Below are 25,816 nucleotides of genomic sequence, written 5' to 3'. Positions count from 1 at the left end.
ATAATATCCGAACCTCTACTCAAATATATATATTTATAATTTTATTTTGATAATTTTATTTTGATTGATAATATGCATAAAATAATTTTAATTATTTATATATTTTATGTTGAATTGTAATTCTATTTCTATGTTTGATTTCTATAAATCTGGACTTATAAATTATGTTCATTGTTGAATTGATAATTCTGTTTTGGTTGATAATATGCATAAAATTATTTTGATTATTTATTTTTTTGGATATGAGATGGATATGGAGCGGTTATGGGTTGGGTATAGGAAATGGATTATCCATGGGTATCCCCGAATCCATTGGGTATGGAGATGAGGATCTCTTTTTTTATTCGATCGAATATCAGGTAGGATTTGAATATAGAATATTAAATTTGGATTTAAAAATAGATAATATATTATCCGACCCAAATCTTATCCGTTGCCATCCCTACATGATATTTGAGCCCACCGATTCTTCTTGATATTCCATCCCTCAAGCTCTATATATAAGAGGGAACTCAACAAATTTTAAAAATTATTATTAATTATATTATTTCAATAAAATATTAAATAAATAAATTATATATTAAGAATATTTTAAAATAATAATTTCAAATAATATAAATAGTTAGATAAGTAAAAATACTATGGATTCAGATAGATTAGAAAGTAGCTTACCGATCTGAAAGTACCATGTCTAACTTATTATTGCATAATAAAATTTAAAATATATATTTTTATAATTATCACATACTAATAAATGGTGCTTAGCCAAGATAGCTATATGGCAAAATAATGTGATAAATCTGCTTCAAACGGCTAGTTATAATTTTTTTCTTAGTGCCTAGATGACAATTATATGAAATTTAAAGGTTTTATAATTTTCTAAAATATTCCTTCTCCTAACGTACATGAAAAATGTTTCGGGTGGCCCATTATACATATACAAAAAAATCAGATCTAAAATCATAGATTTAACAAACCTATAATCAATAAAACCTCGTATATGTCATCAAATGTTCAACTTGTACCAGTCCCTTCTTGCCACATGACACGAAAATTATTTGTATGCACAACAGAGCTCTATAGTATCATGCGAAGTACAATATCACAGTCTACAAGTATAGCATTACTCTTGGATCTAAACCAACCTGGTCAACCCAGAGTCCCCCCAAAATCCCACCCAATCTATAAGCAAGTTGAAGCGGATCTAGATGGTAGACCTAGATTTAAATGGGATTGGACCCTTATCTATGCAAAAATAACTGAGCTGGTTAAGCATTGGACATAAATTGCTTGCATACAAGGACCAATAAATCACAGCCGAACAAAAGATTGATTATTAATATTTGTCTAATATCTAGAGTTTATCTAATCATAAAAACATATGCAATCTAAAAATATCACTAGGGTGGGTTTGGGGAAGTATGTCTGATAGTTTGAACATGACTAACATGGTGATTCTACCTGAAACAATGCAAAATTAGGCATTGAGATTTTTACTGGTGTCCCTAATATTGGCTATGAGAACTTACAATCCGAGCCAAAATAGAAAGCAAAACTTAACACTTAGATGTACCTTTGTTTCTCAACCGTGTGATGATTTGTCCTTATGCCGAAGGTTTTCCTTCCTGCATCTCAACTGATATTTTTACCTAATCTTTTTAATTAAATAGATTTTAGTTTCTATCAATGCAGGTAAATCTACAATATACAAAAATTGTTAACCCTCATTATCTCAATTGATATAAACCAATAATCCCCAAGATACAAGCCGATATAATACCAACACATTGACTAATATTTTTATATACGTAACCTTTTTACTTCCTTAAATAATTCTTTAGCAAATAAATTACATAAAATGTTAAGAATAGTTGCCAATTTGGGTGTTCATCATTCCAATTATTCATTCTAAAAGGTCAGCTAATACCTTGGAAAATCTTTTTTTTTTGGGGGGTAAAATTTTTACTTTGATCTCAATTAAGATAAATCAAGATCTCGCTTCATCTCAATCTCTTTAACTTACAAAGATGACATACATATATATATATATATATATATATATATATATATATATATATATATATATATATATATATATATATATATATATATATATATATATATATATATATATATATTATTTTTGAAAACCTTACCATGCACACTTAGCAATTCTACATTCAGTCCTTTGAACACAGGTAGACCTTCTTTCTTGTGCAAGACTTAATTATATTTTACATGCAACTAAACCTAAATTTCCCATAAATCAGAGATTAAAAATATAAAACCAAGGGCCAAGAATAAAATATCCAATCAAATAGGGACCACACATAAAATGGAAATAAATCCATGCTTCGCAACTTAATTTCCTCTACTATATAATCTTTATCCTAATATCAATTCCTGAATATTGGCCAATTTAATCTTTATAACATAAGATATCGAATCACTCAACAACAGCATATAGGTCAACATGTTTTTAAAAAATATAATATATTATATTTTTAATTAATATTTATTACAATTTATCATCAATCTCACTTGCACTATATGGCATGTTAAGTTTTAACCTCTGAAGGGCTTCAAGCTTGGCATCTCCAGGTACCCAAATTTTGAGTACACCATTTCTTAAAGCAGACATTGTTCTGTACCTTACGAGAGCGGAAAACTAAGTACTGGTCTGCCGCTTCCATGTATGTTCCATAGGGGATGAATTCTTTGAACTTCTGAAAATAGAGCCAGCTCCAATATCGAGTTGAGGCTAACATGCGGCCTAAGGAAGAATTAATTGAAAGGAAAAGGAAAAAGATGTATAAATACACCGAGAGTGAAAATGGTAGGATATGTTACAGAGTTGACCAATAAAAAAGGATGGAAGAAGCGGGAACTAGGAGTAAATATTTATTGCAACAGTGATATCATGTCAAATTTATCATAACTTAATGAGAACGTTTGCATTTCATCAATTGTCATGTATTTTATCGATTTTTATGATGATATTTTTGATTTTTGATTGGCTTGTTATTAATTTGACGTGATATCACTGTTGCAACGAATATTTACTCGAGGAGAAGGAGGGGTTGGAGAAGCACTGATCCTTCAGTTTCAATGATCTTTAGAATACCACAATCCAAACAAACATGTTTTTTAGCATCCAAAAGGCTGGAAATTGTGCAAACTGGGTTATAGCCCTGAGAATGCACCCATTCTTGCATAATTTCTTTGAAATGACTAGCAGCATGCTCCCCATTGTCCTCAGAAAGAGCTTGGTATTGTGTCACCAACATTCTTACTGAATTCTGATCCTTCCTACTCCCATCCTTTGCCTTCTCAGCTCGGACCATTCAAAGACTTGCATTAGAAAAAGTTATCTAGGCTGTGGTGAATTGTTATAATCCTCTTCCAAGATCACAAGCTACAAGGGATGTTGGTTATTTCCATAATTTAACCTTAGTATTCTCAGAATCTGGTTAAACATATATGGTATATTTGTTAGATCTGACAGTTATATGAACCAAGTCATACAATGCATTGTTATTGCTTGCAATGATCCATGGTCCAGAGCCAACTTCTGGTTCTTAGACAAAGCTCCTCCATTGATGGTGGAGGGCACAAAGGAGTGGAGGGGGGAGATGATATGGATGGAGAAGGAAGCCCAGGTGTGTGGGGTTGCCATAGTCGATCCAAGTAAGGATATTCTCACGAACTCCTTGCTGGGACTTCAACCGAATGCATCGCTCTTAATGCAAGTACTCCATTGCTCCCTCTACTGAAGGTTATATTAGCACACAATCATATCATTTATATCGTAGAGACAGAGACAGCCACAGGTACAGATATTTTCTTACATCTATTAATTTACCCTCTTGATATTGTCTCTTCACTTCCTCCACTGGCCATCTCTATTATGTGGCACATATGCCACGAGTGGAACACTAGAATGTTTTTGAAAAGAAGGTTGACGGCAGCTTCGGGTCTGCATTAGGTTTTATATGCATTCTCACCATGGGATAATCTATGCTCCGAAAATGCTTTAGATAGCTATAAAGCTATTTTGAGCAAGTTGTCCCCCTTGCTCTGGTCGTATCCTGTTGTGGGATGGACATCGGGGGCATCGAGCCCGAAAATCCCATACCGAAAAATTGCAAAAGACTCTACTGCTTAAGTACTACCAGCCTCCCTCTCCCACGTGAGGCGCCTTTTGCGGGGCAAAACCGTGAGGGGCGGGATGTTAACCGGGTCAAAGGCTTGAGCCCCGTTCCAAAGCGGACAATACCTCACGATTGAATGGAGGTGATGGGTTGGTACGACTGGGCAGTAGATCTCGAACAGTGGCGCCGTCTGTGGGAACCCGTCCCCTACCCGCGCAGTAGCCTCTCTTGCAGGGGGCTCTGTTGTGGGATGGGCATCGGGGGCATCGAGTCCGAAAGTCCCATACCGAAAAATTGCAAGAGACTCTACTGCTTAAGTACTACCAGCCTCCCTCTCCCACGTGAGGCGCCTTTTGCGGGGCAAAACCGTGAGAGACGGGGTGTTAACCGGGTCAAAGGCTTGGGCCCCGTTCCAAAGCGGACAATACCTCACGATTGGGTGGAGGTGATGGGTTGGTACGACTGGACAGTAGATCTCGAACATATCCCATCCCTTCTTTGTTCCATCTGTAAATTTCTTGTGCTAATGCAGCGTCAGAAAATTTCTCACTTCCTCCACTTTTCCCTAAAAAAAAAAAAAAAAAAAAATCTCTTCACAATATCCAATAAAGTTGGAACTTGACAATTTTATTCTCCTTTTTTATGGAACAAAATTCAGCTGATTTTGGATGGTTGTCGTAGCAAAAGTATGCCAAAAATAGGATCATTTGGAAAGCTGCCGATAAAGCTACATTTTACACTTCATACCCGGAATATTTGGCAATAACATACATATCTGGAAACTAGAAACACAAGCTTTTTCGATCAATTGTTCCGCAACAATGATCAGAGATTTAAGCTTTGTTTATGGTTGTATGGCTTGTTGTTCTTCATCAAATACATGGTAGTAAGATTGGTTCTTATTAATCTCTGAAAGGAAAAGAAATTGCAGTAGTATTTTACCATAACTTCCGGTCAATGGCTGTGGATCCGACTTGGCAAAAAGACATGGTCTGGACCTTGGTGAAACAGTTTAACTATAGCACGAAACTGATCCCTCACGACAATTTGCAGACTTGATTGGTAGGGTTCTCTGTGCTGCCATGGCAAAAACATAACAATGGAGTTTTGAACAGCACATTGGCGATCCATATCTCAGTTTTTGCAGCGACAAAAGTTTTCAAGAAAATCCCACATAGTTTCACTTCAATCCTTTGAGAAGGGTGCGGTGTAGACCAACTAGTTTCTAAACGTATATTTCCAGCGGATAGAAGCAAAATTATAGACTATTCTGTTTCTCAAGTTCTCAGCATTGAGTTGGATGTAACTTGATTGTTGTTCCCTCTTTTATTGTATGATACTTTTGTTCCACTGTGTCAATGGAACTGCTTGATCTTCCGTGAAATATATTTTTTTTAAAAAAAATTAGAAACGATAGATGGATACTAAATTCCCAAATCAAATCATCCATCTACTATTACCTTGGTCCATGCAATAAAACACTCGATCAATTCTAACTTTAAAAGGTGCTTATTATTTCCCACTTTGTGAGTCTCTGTCTTTCTTTTTCTTTTTCTTTTTTTCTATTTTTTTTGATGCAAGTGGAGGAAGGAAGACCTTTCTCCGAAATTTTTTAAAAAGAAAGAATAACGAGTAAAAAAAAGTAGTACGGGAAGAAAGAAAATGGTGAATTGCAAGAAATGGATAATTCTATACAGACTCGTCGTTCCTCTCTAGGATTTGAAGTCCCATTGTTTTGTGCAATTGGGGGTGGTTGGTAGGAGTAATACCATACTCCACGTGTGCCTCCAAAATGGCTGGAAGGAGATAAAGGCAAAATCTGACCCAGGGTAACATAGCATTTTAGGAGGTCATATTATCAAAAGAGTGCGCAAAAGACCGAAAAGATGGCATTTCTTCTGAGAGATACGCAACAGATTACCAAGTCAGTCATGTCCCTTGCGATAATTAACGACCACACACTGCAAACTTACACCGCAACTCATGCAGCGCATACTGCTGGAGCTTTTTGTTAATATTTCTGAAATTTTTAATTATCATTTCTGAAAAAAATATATTTTGAATAATTTTATATCGGATAGTTTAATGTAAGTACACTCGCATTTAATGAACTGCAGTAGCTCAAAATCTAAGAGGATTTTGCGGATTTTGGTCCGTTGACCAGCCTGTGTACACACTGGGCCATGCCGTGCCCTGCCTCAATGTCTGTGCTGATGGAAAGTATGAATGGCAAGTGTCTCCTTTTCTTGGCCCCCCTATATCCCATTTAGCGGAACCCTATGCTGCGTTCCATCATCGCTAAACGTTTTTAGGCATTAGCTATAATACTTCAAGGGATAGAATCATCTTTTAATCCTAAAAAACTGTCGGCCATCTGATTCAACATGGATCATTACAATCTTTTTCTAAATACGCCCAACCAAACGGACCTTTAGAATTTTTTCCTAAACACCTCTCTCCTTTTTCAAACCCAATTCACCAACTCCACCCCCTCCGTCCCCGTGGGGCCACCTCTCCCTCACCATTAGACTCACCCCATCATTGTTGCCACCTACTCTTTCACCCCCTCTACCTCCTCCTTCTCCATAGGACTCATCCTGCCAACATCACCATCTCCTTCTTCATTGGACTCACCCTACCACTACCATCACTTTCTTTCCTTCCTTTCTATCGCTGCCACTGCCGACCTCCCCTCCTCACCTGTCTCCTCCTTCCTCACCTCCTCCACCTTTTTTTACGGTGTGGATTCACCCCACCACCATTGCCACCTCCTCCACCGAACTCACCCTACACTGCCACCACTTTCTCTCTATCTTTTCCGTCGCCGCCACCACTAGCCTCCCCTCCTCACCCATTTCTTCCTTCACCTTCGGACTCTACCAACCATTGCGCTATCCCCTTCTCCATCGAACTCACCCCGCCACTGCAACACTTTCCTCCCCTTCCTTTCCATCGTCGCTGTCGCCAACCTCCCCTCCTCGTCCGTCTCCTCTTTCTTTACCTCCTTCCTCTCCATCGGACTCACCCGACCACCATGCCACTTCCTCCTCCACTGGACTCATCCACCACTGCCACCACTTCCTCTTCTTCATTTTCTCTGTCGCCACCATTGACCTCTTCTTTTTTGTTCATCTCCTCCACCACCGATGAACCGATGGAGAGCCGGGCAACGACAAAGAGGCCGATACCGATGGGGAAGTGGCACAATGAGAAGGAATAAGGTTTTGATCGGGATACTACAGGATCCCAGGTGAAAGAGGCTGCTGAATAATAAATAAAAAATTAATAGAAATTATCTGAGCCAAGCTAGTTTTAGATCCGACTCGGTCTAGAACATCTGATTTAGTTCAACCAAATCAAAATGCTTTCCTAAAAAAATAGCAACCGGTTCTTTAACCTATTGAAAGAAAATTATCCTAAATACCCTAATGTAATGGACGGTTAGGACCTTTTGCATCATTTTATTAAAAAATAATAAAAAAGCATCATAGCACAACTCAAGTTCTTAATATATAAAAGCTTCAAACAACAATGTAAAAGTCCCTTGTCAAAAAAAATAATATAGAATGGATCTTTATTTTCATGCAAGTGACTTAGGTTCGAGTCTCGATGGACGTCTGAGCTTCGATTAAATGGCAAGACGTGAATGATCAGGAGAAGCTGGTTCTAACGATTTGTGTACGGATATGGAAAGCGATTTTTGATCTATCAGACTTTGATAGTACTGAGATGATGTACTTATCTATTGGATTTGCCTATATGGTGGGGAGGAGATATTTTTTTTTCAAATTCGCTCTCTGAATCGAATATTCTTCAACAGAATTGAAGCTCTATGGTCACGTCCATGAGAGATAGCCATGCTTGGATGTCCCCTTCAATCATTTTTTTTATCAAAAAATAATAATAATATAGAAGCTCCGAATAATCACGAAGAAGGCATGATCATGGCTGTCCAACCTACTTCTGATCCTGTTCGCTTATGGCGATGATTTTTCTAGCCATTTATGGCCTTCTTGAACGCATGCTTTCATGAAAACTTCAAGAAAACACTAAAAGGCAAATGCTCTAGGTTGGATTCAAGCACCAGCGTGGATTTATCATTAAGCAAGACAATAGAAAACCCCTCCAGTCTTCGCCTATTTTTGTTTTTTAATACTATCTAAACTTTTAATTCTTCAAACAGGAAAGAGAAAACGGAGTTTGAAACCGGCTTTACGATCAGAACAAAATTACCGGGCATCATTTGACCATGGTAGCTCACTCGCGCGACCCAAAGACGCCTTCCTGCCAGAGGTGTCAGTGGATCGAAGAAAATTCAAAATTCAAACCTATCTAAATTAAAATAAAAAATTAAATCAAATTTTTATATTTTAATTTTATATTTAAATTAATTTTTAAAAATTTTAGATTTTGAACTATACATATATGTCCAAACTATGGGTCCAAACTAAATCCAATTCATTCTTCTAGTATGGATTTTTAAATTTTACATATATATTTATTTATGTGTATGTGTTTCAATTTTAGTTTCTTTTAAATATTAAAAAATTTATTATATTTTAGCAATATAATTTTTTAAAAAAATCTAGAACTCATGTTTTTGACATGATGCTATTATAGCACAACTTGTTGAGATTCTTGATATTGAAATTTATATTTTTTATTTTTTATTCATTACTATTATAATATTACTTATTAGATGTAGGATGATATTGTTGAATACCTATAAGTAGTTTATATTTCGAATTCATATAATTTATTTTTAAATTATGATTTAAGTTGCAGTTTAATATATGTAAAAGTTCAAAAATTTAGTCCACTCCAATCCGAACTTTTTAAATTGGATTGAATTGGACTAGTAGAATATTTGATTCAGTTTTGGAGTCAAATTTACAAGTCTAAAATATTTCTAAATTAGAGTTGGATTAGATATAATCCAATTCAATTCAGCCCATTTACACTCCTACTCCATGCTAATTACTGGGTTATTAATATTTGAGCTTATATGGTAAGTAATGAAAAAAAATAATAATAATAAACAAATAAAAATAATGAAAAATGAAGAAATATTTCTTTACATAAGCAGTAATATAGACTTCTACATTTTGCTGTCGACACTTGAATGGGACAGGAGGAGAAAAGAGAGGTGGCTGAAATTGGAATGTCCCCACGGTCAAGTGATCAACGAGCAATTTCACCCAGAGACTACTCGATCAAGATAAACAAAAGAGTGGCACATACTATAAGATTGCTTCAAAAAATTAAAAATTGGTTATAAGTGCAACTTTGCCACGGAAAAATATGGCTCACATTTCGAAATCAATACGAATCGAAGTCGTCCACGTACGTTTAAACCAAATCCTCCTCCTCCTCCTCCTCTCTCTCTCTCTAACCAAAGAAAAGTTCTTCAAATCAAATACCTTTTTTTTATTATTATTCTATCAAAAAATAATCAAATACCTTTTTACTTAACAGTCTAACTCAAAATAAGCACGAAACACCAAAGTTCAACGGCGACAAAAGGAATTGGAAACGTCCAATTTTCCAATTAAGTGCTTCATGCAAGAATTGAAGCAGCTCACACTGGAAACGTGGCAAGCGAGATTTTTTGTGCACCATGGATAGTGTAAAAAATCCAATATGAAGACATCACCTTACTTGATTGATCTACATAGTCATCATTTTCTAATATATATTTAATACATGCAGATTAATTTTTTGTTTAAAAATTTTGTATAACAAAACTATCTCTGCTTTTTACAAAAAAATATAATATTTTATATTTATATTATAACATCCTACATCCATAATATGCACAGGATGTCATAATTTTTTTCTAAAGAATAGAAGTTTTTATCATTTAAAATTTTCAAACAAAAAAACCAACCTACAAGTACTAATAAATGTATATTAAAAAATAATTGAACAAAAATATCCTTCTCATATTATGATATCCGAGATCATATTATGACATTCTGAATATAGAATGTCATAATTTTTTTCAAAAAATAGAAATATTTTTGTGATACAAAATTTTTAAACAAAAATATCGATCTGTAAATATTAAATATGCATTAAAAAATAATGACTATATGATTAATCATACGAAATAATATACTTCACATCAAATTTTCTATATCGCCTCCGATGCACAAAAAAATTTCTCCCCGTGGCAAAGCAAAGTATACATATTGTCACAAAATTTTGCTGGAACATTCAGCATAAGACCACAAGTGCGCAACAGCTAAAAATCTCCTTCAATTTCTGGGATCAAGTCAGAGGATGCAAATTGTCGAGTACAACCAACAGGATCAAATTTGGACACATAAGCACGCATGCAGGATTACAGTACATAATGAATTAGCATCCATGACAGGTGGTCTACCAAAATACCAACACAAGTCTAATGAAGCGTTTTGATTATTATTTTTCTTTTCAAGCAATTACCAGGACTTGAACCTGGTCTACCACGATACCAACACAAGTCAAATGAAGTGTTTCTTCAAACGCTCAAGAGAGATACCGGCGACCGTGCTGCGAATCATCTCAATCTATTACTACAAAAAATCATCTCAGATGCTGCACCTATATGTCTTCTGCATAATGTGGGGCACGCCTTTGATGCAAGGTGAGATGGTGAAGAATGTGCAATTTTACAATGCTATCATCTGTACTGAAGATGCATCACCCGTGTGCGAAATACACAGACGCGGAGGTAATGCACATGCCCAGGGGAAAAGTAGTTTTAAGGTGTCATCAGTTGCAATCCATAAAACGTTGAAAACGGAAGGTGAAGCAAAGAAGCCATCCAACAAAACGGAGAATTCCTACTCCAGAATAATGGAGATGCGGGAACCAGACTGTCCAGAAATGAGCACAATAATGAAAGCACACAATCACAAGAATAGAGTGGATAAAACTATTCATGCAGCAGGTAGGAAAAGAAAATTGGTTTTTTGGACCAAACACCGCATCCAATCCTGAACCTTCTGTTCCCAAAATTCTGAAGACCTTGTCTGCCACCAAAAATATAGCAACATCTGTTTGATGGAATAAAATCATTTCTTTGAATAATTCAAAGCTTTTAACAGAACACTTCTGAATTGTCTTGGATATATCCCAAAATTTGTTGGAAGAACAATATATGGCCAACCAGTTTAAGGATTGACTCCAAAATTAAGATTTAGGATGACAACATTACACCAATTATAGCAAAATTCAATAATGTAATTCAGTCGGACATACTCAAACAGATGGGGCATAATCTTTGATTGCTGCAGCCAGCTTTGTGGTTTCTTCCTCATTCTTCATTCTCAGTAAGTATGTACGGGCCACGACATCGATATTGCCAGCTTCATTACAGTTTGGCTGCCCAGCACCCTGAAAAGCAACACTTACCATCACATAATGCTGACTAGAGACCATCAAATATTTGCCCTGACCATATTTGGATCAGATTGTGTGATCTAAATGTCAGTTTAATTTGGCTTCAGGAAAAGATTTTTGACCCGCATGTTAAGTTTGGGTTAAAGTCATGGCAAGTTTTATGTCATAACATTGTGACTGGACTGGTCAGGTTTGAGTAAGATATAGCAAATGCCTAGGTTAGTAAAGCTTAAAAAGTTCCAACAAGTCCTGGGCCTAATCCAATACAATGAAGAGAGGATATTTACTGAATTGCCAGGATCCCAGCAAAATGGTTTCCAAATCCTGCATGTAATCTACAGGACCACAGGTTTTAGTGATTAAATTTGTTCCAAGTTACTGATTCGATAGTTTTAGTTCAATTCTTTTATTTTCAGTACAATTCATCAACTCTTTTAAAAAACATTTCATTAAGCAATGATCTAATTAATAATTACATGGATTCTCAGAACAAAACTAAAACATCATTTATTCTCCAGATGGCTCACAAAAAATGATGCTTGGGCTAATCACTCAACCTGAAACCAAGGTTTTCCAACCCACTGCCATGCCTAAACACATACTTCGGCCATTACCCGTTTATGGTCCCCGCAGTCTGAGGTCCTGGGAGGGGCAAACTAGGGACAGGCCTAACCTCTGGCATATTTTTGCACAAAGTGGCTGTCCTAGGACTTGAACCCATGCTATTGTGCTTGTCAACCCAAGCCTTTAATCACTGCACCAAGCAATGGTCCCTATGCTTAAACACATACTTAAAAAGGATATATTATCTATGAATCATAACCTGTTCATATGAAGCGACAATAAACACATACTTAAAAAGGATATATTATCTATGAATCATGACATGTTCATATGAAGTGACAATAAAATTATAAGTCTAGATCTCCAGATAAGTTACCGAGGTATGAAATATGGAGGCAATGCTGTTCTTTTGAATGTTCATCTTTATGCCTGGATATATCAAAGCATTAAGCAAGATTTTACCAACCTGCAAAGGAAAAAAAGAATTAAAGCGCAAGAAAGAAGAAAATATGGCCAAGAAAAGCGGTGCAGAAGGCCCCTCCTGGCCCAGTAGAGCTGAAACTTTATTGGGCTTAGAGCGTACAGTGGTCGTTAGTTGACAACAGTAGCTTACAATTTGCAGTCAAGAAAGTCCAATCATGAAAACCAAAATTTGAATAGACAGTACCCAAAACAGAATATTAAGAATAATGCACCTACAAGTCTCAAAAATAAAAACCATAAGCAAGGTTGAGTTGGATCAAGATTTTAACAATAATGTTCTAAAAATTTCACTGACTAATTTGAAGAAAAGTCCCAAGCCACATATTTGATAGAACCAGGTTTTAAAGTTCTATTTAGTATTAAAGTGTGGGGTGGGAGTCACTAGGATTATGTCTTTTTGGCAGTTAAAGCATCATAACACATCAGCTCTATATAGTTCTTATGTTCTGCATCCAAATGCATATTAATTTTCCTAATGAGACATTAATTTAAAGAATACCAACAAATACCAGGTCTTGTACATGTATTCTAGTCCCATGGGAAGCTCAAATACTAGCAGAACTGTGAGAAACTTAACTACTACCTAGATCCCAGCAGATGTCATGAAGTACTCAATTAATGGAGATTACCTCATAAAAAGTTATTAAAAAGCTAAATTAAGAAAGGTACAGGATTGATGGTTGCGTACAGTAGATTAATCCCTATAAACCTTTTATAAATGCTTATAACCACATGATCCATGTGATGCCATTGAATTGGTATCTAGTGATCCAACATATAAAGTTCAATAAATAAAAGCAAGTGCTTAATTGAAAAATTATTATGTCACTTGCCACATTTTCTTAAAAAATTACTATGTCACTTGCCACATTTTCGTTTTGAGATTACAGGTCACATACAACTTATAAAGTTTTAAATAACTGGGAAATGCACATCAATCCAATCGGTGTATATTTCACCTAATACAAACTGACCTATGGATGCCGAAGGACTCCAAGGACTCCAAGAGTTTGAGAGATTTTAGTTGTTATATAGTAAAACGAGAACCTTTTTAAAAAATAGATGCTTCACAACTTCTTGAGGACTAGGAAACATACTCTTTCAAAAAATTTCAAAATTAAATTGGTATAAATTTTTAATTATATTTTAGAAAGAGCTGGATTAACTACCGATGCAGAGTTGATTGATATTTATCAATTTCAATAAAATCACAAAAAGTTGGGACAATTCACTCACAACTCACAAGAAGATTGGGATCAACGCACCACTGAATGTAATCATGCATCTATAGATTTTGGACTTAAATGTAGAAAGAAGGAAAGAAGGAAAAAGTCTGGGATTTCAACCGATCATTAATCTTTCGTTCATTTATGAGATCTTGGTGGATTCGATTTTAAAATCATGTTATTTCAAATAGATGTAGCAATTTGATACAACAACTGAACATTTTATTTATCTACATTAACCATTCATATACCTTTATTGCTTAGTAAGAGAATGCTAAGGTCATTTGCTGTATCTTATCTTTCTTTTCTGCAATGTATATAACAAATCTAGCACGACCCATTTCAAAATTTCAAAGTAATATTGCATAGAGTTCAGCCATAAAATCAAGATACTAATGATCACTTACAAACCAGAAGATCAAATTAAAGAACATACATCATTTCGAATTACAATTGTAGGCTTTGATTCTTTTGTCGCTTTCTTGGCACCTTCCCTGCATTTGATTGATAGCTGGCCCACACCCATATCTTTCCAACCCTTCTCTGCAGGATTGTCCGGCTGAAAATATCAAAATACAAACAATGTTAGAGTTAGGTACCAACCACCAAGGATCCAAATAGATCAAATCCAGTAGCTCAATACAACTCACTGGATGAACCCTGAATGTAAGACAAAGCCTTATCCAAAAAAAAAATGTCAGACATAAAGCGTGTAGGGAACTCAACAACAAAAGGATGGTAATTTTCTCATGTTAATCAACAAGAGGAAAAATTCCATGTATAAATGACTTAAAAATCTCCTTCTATACCTTCTTGAGGATACAACTATGAAACTGTTTTGTTGCGTTCACTTTCACTTGCCCACACAGAACTTGCAGGTGTCTGTCTACAACTGCAGTCTCAACTCTCAAGAGTTACTTTCTGTTTGTGATGCCTGAAACTATGAACAGCAAGTGCAATTGCTGTTTGGTTGTCTTACATGAAGAGAGGTTTTTGGCAACAAAAACAATTGACCTGGTAAATTTACACCCTTTAGGAACAGTGAATTGTTTACTTAATTTTATTGCACCAACAATTTACTTGGCACGTCACTACTGTGACCATATTATTACAGAACATGTTATTATAGTATACATCACATTTTTAGCAATACAATAATATAGTAATAAAATGCATTGTTATATAATTCTCTGTACATGATGTTATTATATTTATCAAATATCTGAGTATAAGTTATTATTATATTATATATAATGTTATTAACATAGCAAATGATTTATTACTATAACACAATACTTATTATCATATTCTGTTAATATATTTTATAATAAATCCTATAAGTAATATTAATTTAATACGACTACTTTATTATTTATAATGTTATGAATATATATTAATAATAACAACTATAATGATATTAGTAACATGAAAAATATAATATAATATAATATAGTATAACATGATATGTCAATAAATTATTATCTATTTTATAATACAATATACAATGCTTATTCATAAAACAATAGTAGCATTGTAATATGACAATAAGTTTATGCTAATAATGTCACAGGATTGTTGATAAGATAATAACGTCATATAATAATATCAGCATATTTATATATCATATTCCTTATATTATTATTTTGTCTTATCATATATTGTGTACTACTATTTCAGTTGCATTACATAAAAGGATATTACTAGTTTATTATAACAATACTGTATTAATAAGAAGGTCGATTATTAAATAATAATATAAGAACAAGTATTATCAAATTCATAGTTATTAAGCCTGGATGATAGTTACACTCAAGCCAGGGTTCCAGGTCACTAGTCGAACCACCAAGTCAATTGGTTGGACCAAGTTTATCGAACCACCAAGTCAATTGGTTGGACCAGGTTTATATCGATTATACTAAAAAACATATAAATATTTTATAATTATTGATAAGTTTCTTGTTTTGAATACTGATTAAATCACAAATATCTACATCCTATATCGCTTTAATTGTGATATAAATATAAAATAATAAATTATTTAATTTTATAAAATATAAATATAATATGGAAAACATATAAAATTTACTGATGTTTCATTATTATAATATATTTCCAAGTATTATAATATTAAAATCTTGAAAAATCAAAAAATAAAATAAAGTTTTAATTTTCTATAAAGGGGGAAATTATTATTTATGAAAAAAATTGACCATCTAAATTTTATAACCTGTACATAATAAATATCACATACATAATATTTTCTGTATTATATACAGAAAATATAGAAAAAGAAAATCTTCTCTAACATATAATGAAAAATTATCATAATAGCACCATTGCGACCACCGTCTCAGTGGTTGGGAGTTGTTTGAATGCATGAGGGAACAACAGTTTGAATTCTAATCAACCCTTAAATCAAGGTTTCCTATACCGGTACCGATGGCCGGATCGGCTGGCCGGCGGTACAATACAGCACGTCTTCGTTCCGTTCCGAACCGAAGCGAACCGACGAAGGAAACCAGAAAAGAAAAAGAGAGAAAGAGAGAGAAATAGAGAGAGACAGGGAAGGAGAAAGAAAAAGAGGGAGGAGAATCCGCCGGAGGCCCTCCGACGGACAGCCGTGGCCGTCGGGCGGCGGAACTGCCTCCCGCGGCTCTGCGCGGGGAATAGGGGCGATCCGCCCCTGTTTCTCGATTTTTTTTAAAAAAGCTTTTTCAAAATGAAGTCGGCAAGTGGTTTGCCGACTTAATTAAGTGAAGTCGGCAAACCACTTGCCGACTTCGTTTTGAAAAAGCTTTTTAAAAAAAAAAATCCGAGAAACAGGGACGATCCGCCCCTGTTCCCCGTGCGGAGCCGCGGGAGGCCGTTCCGCCACCCGACGGCCACGGCTGTCCGTCGGAGGGCCTCCGGTGGATCCCCTTCCTTCTTTTTCTTCCTTCCTCCCTCTCTCTCTCTATTTCTCTCTCTTCCTCTCTTTTTCTTCCCGACAATGGCATGTACCGTTTTGCATGTCGGAACCATCTCGGTTCCCCGCCAGGACGGTTCGGCACGCCCCATACCGGGAGGTTCGGCCCGGTATGGCAAACCCTGCCTTAAATATTTTTAATTAAATTTTGCAAAACAACCTGGTTGACCCTGGTTTATCTGTCCTGTTCACCAGGTTTCACGAAAACCAGCCGGTCCAAGCTGGTTCTTGATGGGTCACCTGCAACACCAGTCCAAACACAAAACCAGACAGGACAGATGGCTGGTTCACTGGTTATCTGGTCTGACCGACTGATCCAGCCCAGTTTCAATAACTATTATGATATTATATTAGAAAAAGGAATGTTTCTCAAGAGGATGAAAGATAACCCTCATGATAAGAAGCAGGTGCAAGTCAGTCCACAGATAACCTGCAACCACTAGCTGCAAGTGCACTCAACCAAATTTCCTGGTGAATGGTTTAGCAACAGAACGACCACAAGTTGCTAATCATTGCTCAAGTGAAGTTAATTGTAGACAAACAAAGCCCTACAAGTGCCTGCCTAAAGTCGCAGCAAATGTGAGTTGCACCTTGCTCAGTCTCAAGCAATCAGAAGATGATTATAGATAACAAGATGAATACCTTTACATAAACCTTGCATTTGGCTTCATGGACGACAACAACTCCCTTCTCTTCAGTTTTTTTCAAGGACGGACTGCTTGGCTGCTCCAGATCATTTTCTACACATCCACAATAAGAAAAATTAAATTGTAAAAATTATGCTTCATGAGTCTATATTTACATTAGTAAAGAAGGAATACTCACACTATTTAGCAGAAAACAAACTAGCATGCATAAATAGGTTAGAAGTTAGAACAGTTGAATTTGATGTTTGGTATGGTATGATAACTGCTTCCCCAATTTGGAATCTTGAAGTTAGATGAACAGTTATGACCAGCATAGGCACAAAACATGCTCAAAAATAGAATTTACACAAGTTCTCTAGATCAAAAGTAATTCTGCCAAAGATTGTGTGCCAAGATATTCCAAATGACAACTATAGCAGAATAAAAAGATTGTCTTGAAAAACAAGTTTTAGTTTCAATATACATGAAATATGCCCACATTTCCCAAATCGAACTATACAATCAGTAAATTGATCCAACAATTAAAAGGAAATAACAAAAAAAAAGAATGTAATTCTTTGCATTTTTGCACCATTTATCAGGTCAAAATGACATAGAATAGATAATAGAATAGATAGTAAGTTGAGAAAATAAAATGAAATTTTCAGAAAAATAGACAGCATGCAACTATATAATCAAACTAAGGGACAACAGACAACAGACACTAAAAAAACCCACAACCAACAAGCTTTTTAAGTCATTTGAAAATTAGCTTTTGTCTCCTTCAGAATCAGAGTTTCATCAAAGATTATGTTGAGGTTAATGACACTAGCACTCGGTGATGAAGCAATCATCCAAGACTTGAAGTAGAATCAGCTGACGGACTGTCTCTCAAAAAGAGAAGGAAGCTTTGGATTATCACCTCATATACTAATCTTTTGCCTGAAAGATCTGGTCTCTCTGCTTCAAAGCTTCTTAAAATGAAACACAAACCCTCATCCCATGAGTACAACCTTAACGGAGCAGATGCTTCATGAGGTGTTAGTAGTTTCAGGAGAACAGTGTTCCTTGTAAAAAGCACTAGCTCACCCAAGCAGGAGAATGACAAAACTATTAACATGAAAGAAATCTGTCTCCACATTTTACCTCAAATATACTAAAAACATATTTGTTACCAATCTGTGAAACTGAAACCCTCTTTATTTTATGAGTTGGTAGTGATCCCAAAACTTCATATTCGCATAATGCATGATACTCATCTTAGATAAGCCATTTTCTTGGAAGCTAGTCATTCAATAATCATGACTTGATGTAGAAAAGATCAATTCTGCTAATTGTCCTGTTTGTAGCTGCATAAAATATAGTAACCTTAGCAGAGTTTGACAAAGCACTTCACAATGATTGCACTACCCTTTTCATTCTTCAAATAGAGAAGATTGTGTAGGACCTACTCAATTTATGAAGGCAAGCATATATTGGATTCCCTGTAATCAAGCAATACCTAAATGATTCCTTGCACTCCTTACTGCTATACAATTCAGGCATCCAACTGGGGATGGAACGATGGCTTGCAGTATTGGTTTCGGAACCCATACAGATATCATGCTGGTACAATGTTAATATGGGTTGGTTCATGGTAACTCGAGTACTGAGTATCAGTTTGTTAGCAGTATGTTACAGTCTGCCATGTACAAGTGTTATAGTCCAGTGCCGCAAATTATGGATTGAAACCTTTCTTTGAGTGTCACTATAGAAATGGGTCTCACTCACAAACTAAATGTAGCAAAAAATACAACTTTAGATATCTCCTTCGCTACAAAACTTTCCAGACAATGCATGCAGCAAAAATAAAACTGAAGTCTACAAGGAAAATGTGTACCATGGAAGGAAAAAGCGATGTACCACCAATAGTAAAAAAATAAACACTACCACAGATATGACTCTTATTTGTTGTTTAAACAACAAAACTCCAATCAACCCATTGCAGGATTCAAATTCAGACCTTGTCAATATAAAATGGAAAACTCAACCATCGAAACAACCAGCTACAGACAGGCTTCATGATAATCAAAAACACCAATTATATACAGTTATCATAAGAACACAGTCTTCTCTTTTCTTACCTTCATCTATATCACCTGAAGCTTCTACTTTTGGGGAAGCAGAAGAACTTTGATTTCCTGACAAAAATGGCAGCCAAGAAGTTTAACTCTTTAACCCCCAAGAAAAGCATACAAATACAACAACAGCAATAGAAGTCTAATATGAAGGATGTGGCACAATCAGGTCTACAAGCTATCTCATCAGTCAAATAAGAATGTAATATCTTTTAAGACACATACATTTGTCAGTCTGACATGCCCATGAATAAGTATTTTTGTTTCTGATACTCTTAATCTCAGATATTTTGCTTTATGATAATCCAAAAAATTTAGTGCAGAACCATTAAGTATAACAAAAACAGTTTTAAAAAATATGCAAGTCTGCATAAAAAGGATCCAAGTACCAACTGTGAAACATGGATATGGTACCACACATGGATATGACACCTTGTAGACACACTAATATCTAAATGATACAGCTGTGATACAGTAATAAATAAATATTATTTTATATATATGTAATAAGGCACCCATAAAGCATGATAAGTAACTCCATGCTTCATACAATAATGCCAACATCCACAAACTGCATCATTTAGTAGTACTTAAATCCAAACTTCATAGTTTATACTTGATATAATATCATCAACAGCACAACTATTTATGGTTTATACTCTGTATAAAATCACCATCCACCATGCCCATCTTGTTGTTAACATTCATTAAAGATCATTAAAGAAAAGATAAACCTCTTCTCTCATCGCCAAATGTATCCAACAAGAACCTGGAGCCTTTTTCTAGTTTAAGAAAAAGATTGAAATAAGTATCCAAGGCATACCCTTGCTAGTCCCTAGCAAGTATATATATATATATATGATATGTATCAAATATAGATACAGCATGCAGTCAATACCATCCATGTACCCAAGCTATCCAAAAACCATGCCTCCAGTATACAATTACACAGACAGTGACTTACCAGGAAAAGTTGATGCTTGAGTAAAAGAAAATAGACCAGAGCTTTGTGAACCTGAGTTCTGAAAGCTTGAAAAGCTCGTTATTGCAGCCTGTTTCGTGATCCCATTGTTTATGTCAGGGCATACTGTGGGTTTACTGTTCTCTGATACAACCACCAAGTTCTTTTGATTACTTGGAGAACCTGCAGGTAGTTGCGTATTGGTAAGAATAATATAACAAAGAATAAAACACCATTTAGAAATTGTACCGAGTCTGTCGGCAACTAGAAGTACCAAAACATACACGTAGAACCTGGCAATTGACTAAAAGATAATAGACCCGAACTGTGCAAACTCGAATTCTGCAAACTTGAAAAGCTAGCTGATGAATCTTGTTTTGCAAACCCATTGTACTTATCATGGTGTAAATTAGGTTTATCATTCTCTGGTACCGCTGCTGAGTATTTCTGATCACTAGAAAAAACTGCAGTTGATGTACTTCCTGATTTTGCAGCACTTGCCCTAAGCCAATCCACGACATCCTTAAACTTCTCCTGAAATATTCAAAAAAAAAAAAGATGATGTAAAAATGTGTTCACATTACCATGTTCAGGAGAACATGACCCAGCATACACCACTATCACACTGCTCCATCTTTCAATATATAACGAAAAGTTTCTGCAAACGAGCCTATGTCAACTTCACCATGAATTAGAACAGCAATGAGCCAAATGATTTAGACTGATGCCATTATAGGAATTATGCTAATGAACCAAATTGGTGTGTTACGGTTTTAACAAGCGATCATCAACTAAGTCTATACATGGATATTATAAGAAAGAAAGGCCATTCTAATCCAGACACAAGACATCAACATAAATACAATTTTAGACAGCTATATGGTAAAGCATTGTTGTAATTGTCAGCATATCACAATATACAGGTCATGTTAAAGTGCAATTGCATGATAAGGAGCTTACCATGATGTGTGATGCATGAGATAAATAGTCCCTAACACCATCTTCCCAAAGCTCATCTGGATGATTTTGCAACTGTAATTGTATCCAGCTGCTCACATTGGATAAAAAAGTTCAATAACTTCCAAAGAAGCTCTGAAAGAACAAAGAAATGAGATACAGACAGACAAATGGATACACACATGCCCGTCACTCTGTTTGCATGTACATATGTATGTCTTTATATGCTAACAAGAGCAGGCATCATTACGACTCAATTAAACATAAATAACAATATTTAAGAACTGAATTCAATTCAACAAATAATATAACTAGTTCCCAGAAAAAAGACTTTTAGGATTACACAGTTTCCATAATGTCACCAAGAAATACATAAAAGAAATAAAATTGAATAATCGATTTCTGTTTATACATATTGCTTTCAGATATAGATATGACCATTAATTCTCGAAAAAGGCAAAGAAATGCAATACAAATATCAAACCTGGGAACATATGGAATTAATTCAATGACTATGTATATTTAAACACAGATGAGTTGCTAAAGTTCATAAAATTTAACAGTTCATCTTCCTGCACGCTTGCCTTGTTATAAACCATAGTCATACTAATATTACCTTTTTCCTCCAAAGTGCCTGATTTCTAGCCCAAGGACACCCATGTACCCGATATAATTATCAGAACAACAACCAAGTTAATAACGTGCATTTTGCCCCTTTTGTGCATGAGTAAGCACATTCAAATGGAACTATTCTAGCAAGTAACAAGAATTAAACTTCATTTTTCCTTTCAGCCATGATGAAGAAATACAGTTTGCCATTTACATACAACAGATGCCATTTGTTTATGGCCAAAAAACAAGCCCATCAGCTCACATAGGACGTGCAGCACTGCTCCGCCTGGTGAAACCTGCCGATGCCACCGACCTATTCATGTGTCAGCAGCCTCTTGAAGCAATTGTGAGCAGAACGTTAGCAGCCAAGGCCCTTCCACACAGAACATGCATCCGAGCTGCCCAAGATGTAAGTCCCTAAAATGCACAGCGCCCCCCCATACCGACCACAATGTGAGCCCTGTGCGCATGGGAAACGCACCCAGGCCAGCCGCAGCTGCAATGCTCCTTGATGCAAGATGACACATGAATATCACTACCCATGCATGCTGATTGTGAATTCTTCAGCTAAAACCTCTAGAGTTGACAAAAGTACAACCAAATTTTCCAACAAAATTCCATGAAACAATATCTATCACCTTTACTGAGCAAAACCTCACCCCAATTCCTTTTAGGTCATGTTTCATAGACAATAGGTTATGCTGTAGTCATATATGTATCAGAATTCTACTCTACATCAGACCTCTCACATCTCCTTTTTCCTTAGTCATGAAAGATCTCGTCTCTATTTAAAAAGGTTCTATGAATGATAACAAATCCAAAGCCACAACATGCTTTCACAGAAAATAAGCACAAACTCCAGCCTTTGAGAACTGTCCTTGCAATAGCAGGAAAAAAAGCTCCTAGCATGGACAGCAACAAGGTTGTTCAAGACAGCCTCCCAGATGCCTGGATGACCCAACAGCCTAACACTTGCCCTTTCAAAGCCTTCAGGAGGGGCAACAGCCCAGAAGTATACATAGGAACCAAGGCACAAATGTGTTGCATCATTTTTGACATTTCTACATAAAGAATCTTCCCTGTATTCTCAGATATTAAACAAGTATGTTTAATGGTTTACTGAAAACGTTGTAGGCAAGCACAATACGTTTCATATGCAAATGGTAGTCATAGATTATATTGATGTTTGAAGCACAAAATACGTATGACAAAGCCAATATTAATGATGACAGTTTTACCATTACTGCCCTTAAACATGACACCAAAAGCCAACCAAAAACTAGATTGCAAAGTGAAAAAAAAAAAAAAAAAATGTTTTCTTGTATATGGTGGTATTGTCGAGCCAAGGTAACAACCAAAAGGTGAATAACATGTTATAATATATGCATATACATGTGCATGAAGGCATGTATGAATGAGGGAGAGAGCTAAACATAAACTATGAGAATAGAAAATAAAAAGAAACAAAAGGAAAACAACCTGGCAAACTGGGTATTGAGAGCCCTCACATGCTGGCTAGCTGATAGTGCCCGTTGAATATCTAATGGTGGTCCTGCCATCAGATGCTGATGGGAAGACTCCACCCTGTGAACATCAAAAGAGGGTGCGTCCATTACTCTTTTACTTGGTAGCTGCATCATTTTAAGAAAATGAAAAGAAAAATGCTTCACAAGCAAACCCAAGAGCACATAAAAATTATTCGGAAAGAAAAAAGAATCCACAGTCAGGACAAGCAATCCACTCATGACAACAGAAGTATATCACGAGTGTAAATTATATAACATTTGCATTAAAAATCTAATTTTCACCACTGAAAAGAATGAAAAGTTAAAGAAAGAAATCTGAGTAAGAAGTATCAGTAAATCATATAATTTAATAATAATGCCTCCAAAGTGCCAATAAGAGCCAAGTAGATATTACGAAATTAAGTTGTATATAATTTATAAATAAAAAGGATCTTAAAAGCATTATCTATTTGTTTGACACAAAGAAGGGCATATGCATAAACTTCAAAAATACTTCCAACTTTTCTTTAAAGTAAGCATTTTTTTTTTTCAATATAGCATCTTCAATGATGTTATAAATCAATGAAAAAGTTCCACGGTTGTGCACTTGAGAAGATATGTTGAATTTAGAGAATGAAAATTTCCTCAAATATAAGATTCACAACATAACTCAATCAGCAGTATGCTGTATCTACTGCAAGCATCAAAATCCAATAAGACAGATAAGGAAAAAGTTATGGAAAACAGTAGACCTAAAAAACAAATCAGTAATTCATGCAGTTCAAACAGTGTGTCTGTGAAGTATCGACTTTTCTAAATAAGAGCATCAATTTATAGTGACATAAGGAAGGGCATACGCATAGACTCTAAAAATACATTCCAACTTCACTTTTTTTTTTCTTTTAATACGGCAGCTTCGATGATGTTATAAAACAGAGCAAGCTCAAGACAAATCGACCGTTTGAGAAAAAATATTAAATCCAGAGAACAAAAGCTTCCATTAGATTCTTTCCTTGAAACCCTATAATATAGATTCAACCATAAAAGATAAAAGACAAATAAGGATACCAAAATCAAACTAGTCTTTTTTACCGCTAAAACGAAATAATCATCCTCCCGAATTAACGAACATCATAATGTTATTGTTCTAAAGCAATCAGAATCCTAAAGCAACCAGATTTTGGCCGAAAACCCTAAATTGAAGCATAGGTTCCCCAAGGCACCAGCAGCCCATTGCCACACGGCGTCAGGCCTCGGAGAAAACGGCATCAATGGAACAAGAACGCGAGGCAAGCTAAGGTTTCATGTCCATAGAAGAAAGAGAAGCGAAAAGAAGTCGAGATGGGAGAGAGACGCACCGCGGCGTCGGAGGAGTTGGGGGCGGAGTCGAAGAGGGCAGGGCGCTTGGATCCTTTCTTCATCGTGCGAGATGAGGTTCGAATCCGGCGGGGATTCGAAAAATTGAAGCCGAGACCGGAGAGAAATCCCTCGAGTGCCGGAAGAGAGGGGGAGGAGGGACAAAAGCGCTCACGCCGATACGCTGTCCAAGAATCATATATCGGCATGGGAGAGGCACTGAGTCGGTGTCAGTGGTGGGCCCAGGCCGAGCTTAAATAATGTGCTTTCGGGACGGTATTCCTGGATCTTTCGACGGACCAAGATAATAATATCGGGCTGAAATTGGACTTCTTTTCTCGATCATATTGCATCAGAATAATTATTGTTGCCGACTGTCAATCGGCAGGTTGTGCTTACAAAGCCGAAAGTCAGAATCGAAGGATTGACTAAATTATCTCAATAGTTATTTTTTATTTTTAAATTTAAAATATTTAATATATATATTATCATATAATCTATCATATTAGATGAAAAAAATTATCACGTATTATTTTAAATTTTAATTCGATTACAGACATTAATAATTTTTTAAAATATAAAATTTTTTAATCATTTTATTGTTTCGATAACTGTGAAATCATCTTGGAGGTATCACTTCGAAAAGATAATCTAACGTCTAAATAATTCGAATGATTTGATTCTGACTACGTATTCAATATCATTGGTTCTATGCCATTCACGCAGATAATAGTGAGATGGTGTGATCTGAGAGTAGGTGTGTCAAACCGTCCGATCAATAGTCGATCTTGATGTAGCTATATGTTGACATTTGAGAAAATCCTGATTTAAATGACTTCATTCGGACTGTTGAGATGTCCTATATATATAAAGTCATTTTCATTTGGACTTTCTGCTTTTATCTTCG

At 35.6% G+C, this 25,816-nt stretch overlaps 1 protein-coding gene across 3 annotated transcripts; it reads right to left on the bottom strand.

The window, feature by feature from the left end:
* Nucleotides 1–11,194: 11,194 nt before the first annotated feature.
* Nucleotides 11,195–25,133, bottom strand: LOC105043382 (uncharacterized). 3 transcript variants are annotated; one of them, XM_010920905.4, is made up of 10 exons: nucleotides 24,912–25,133; nucleotides 23,528–23,679; nucleotides 21,440–21,527; nucleotides 20,764–21,013; nucleotides 20,483–20,662; nucleotides 19,525–19,581; nucleotides 17,418–17,515; nucleotides 14,247–14,369; nucleotides 12,478–12,567; nucleotides 11,195–11,531 (listed from the first exon to the last, which is right to left on the bottom strand). In XM_010920905.4, the coding sequence occupies exons 1-10, from the start codon at nucleotides 25,116–25,118 to the stop codon at nucleotides 11,397–11,399; spliced, it is 1,380 nt and encodes a 459-aa protein (XP_010919207.1). In that variant the 5' UTR covers nucleotides 25,119–25,133; the 3' UTR covers nucleotides 11,195–11,396. The 3 variants fall into 3 exon arrangements, with proteins under 3 accessions (XP_010919207.1, XP_010919208.1, XP_010919209.1); XM_010920906.4 differs by having other exon boundaries at nucleotides 20,773–21,013; XM_010920907.4 differs by having other exon boundaries at nucleotides 20,806–21,013.
* Between the last annotated feature and the right edge of the window lie 683 nt (nucleotides 25,134–25,816).

The sequence above is a fragment of the Elaeis guineensis genome, chromosome 4, assembly GCF_000442705.2.
Source record: "Elaeis guineensis isolate ETL-2024a chromosome 4, EG11, whole genome shotgun sequence".
In the NCBI taxonomy this organism is placed as follows: Eukaryota; Viridiplantae; Streptophyta; class Magnoliopsida; order Arecales; family Arecaceae; genus Elaeis; species Elaeis guineensis.
The sequence above is the reverse complement of the archived record's forward strand: the minus strand, read 5'-3'. Positions and strand labels throughout refer to the sequence as shown.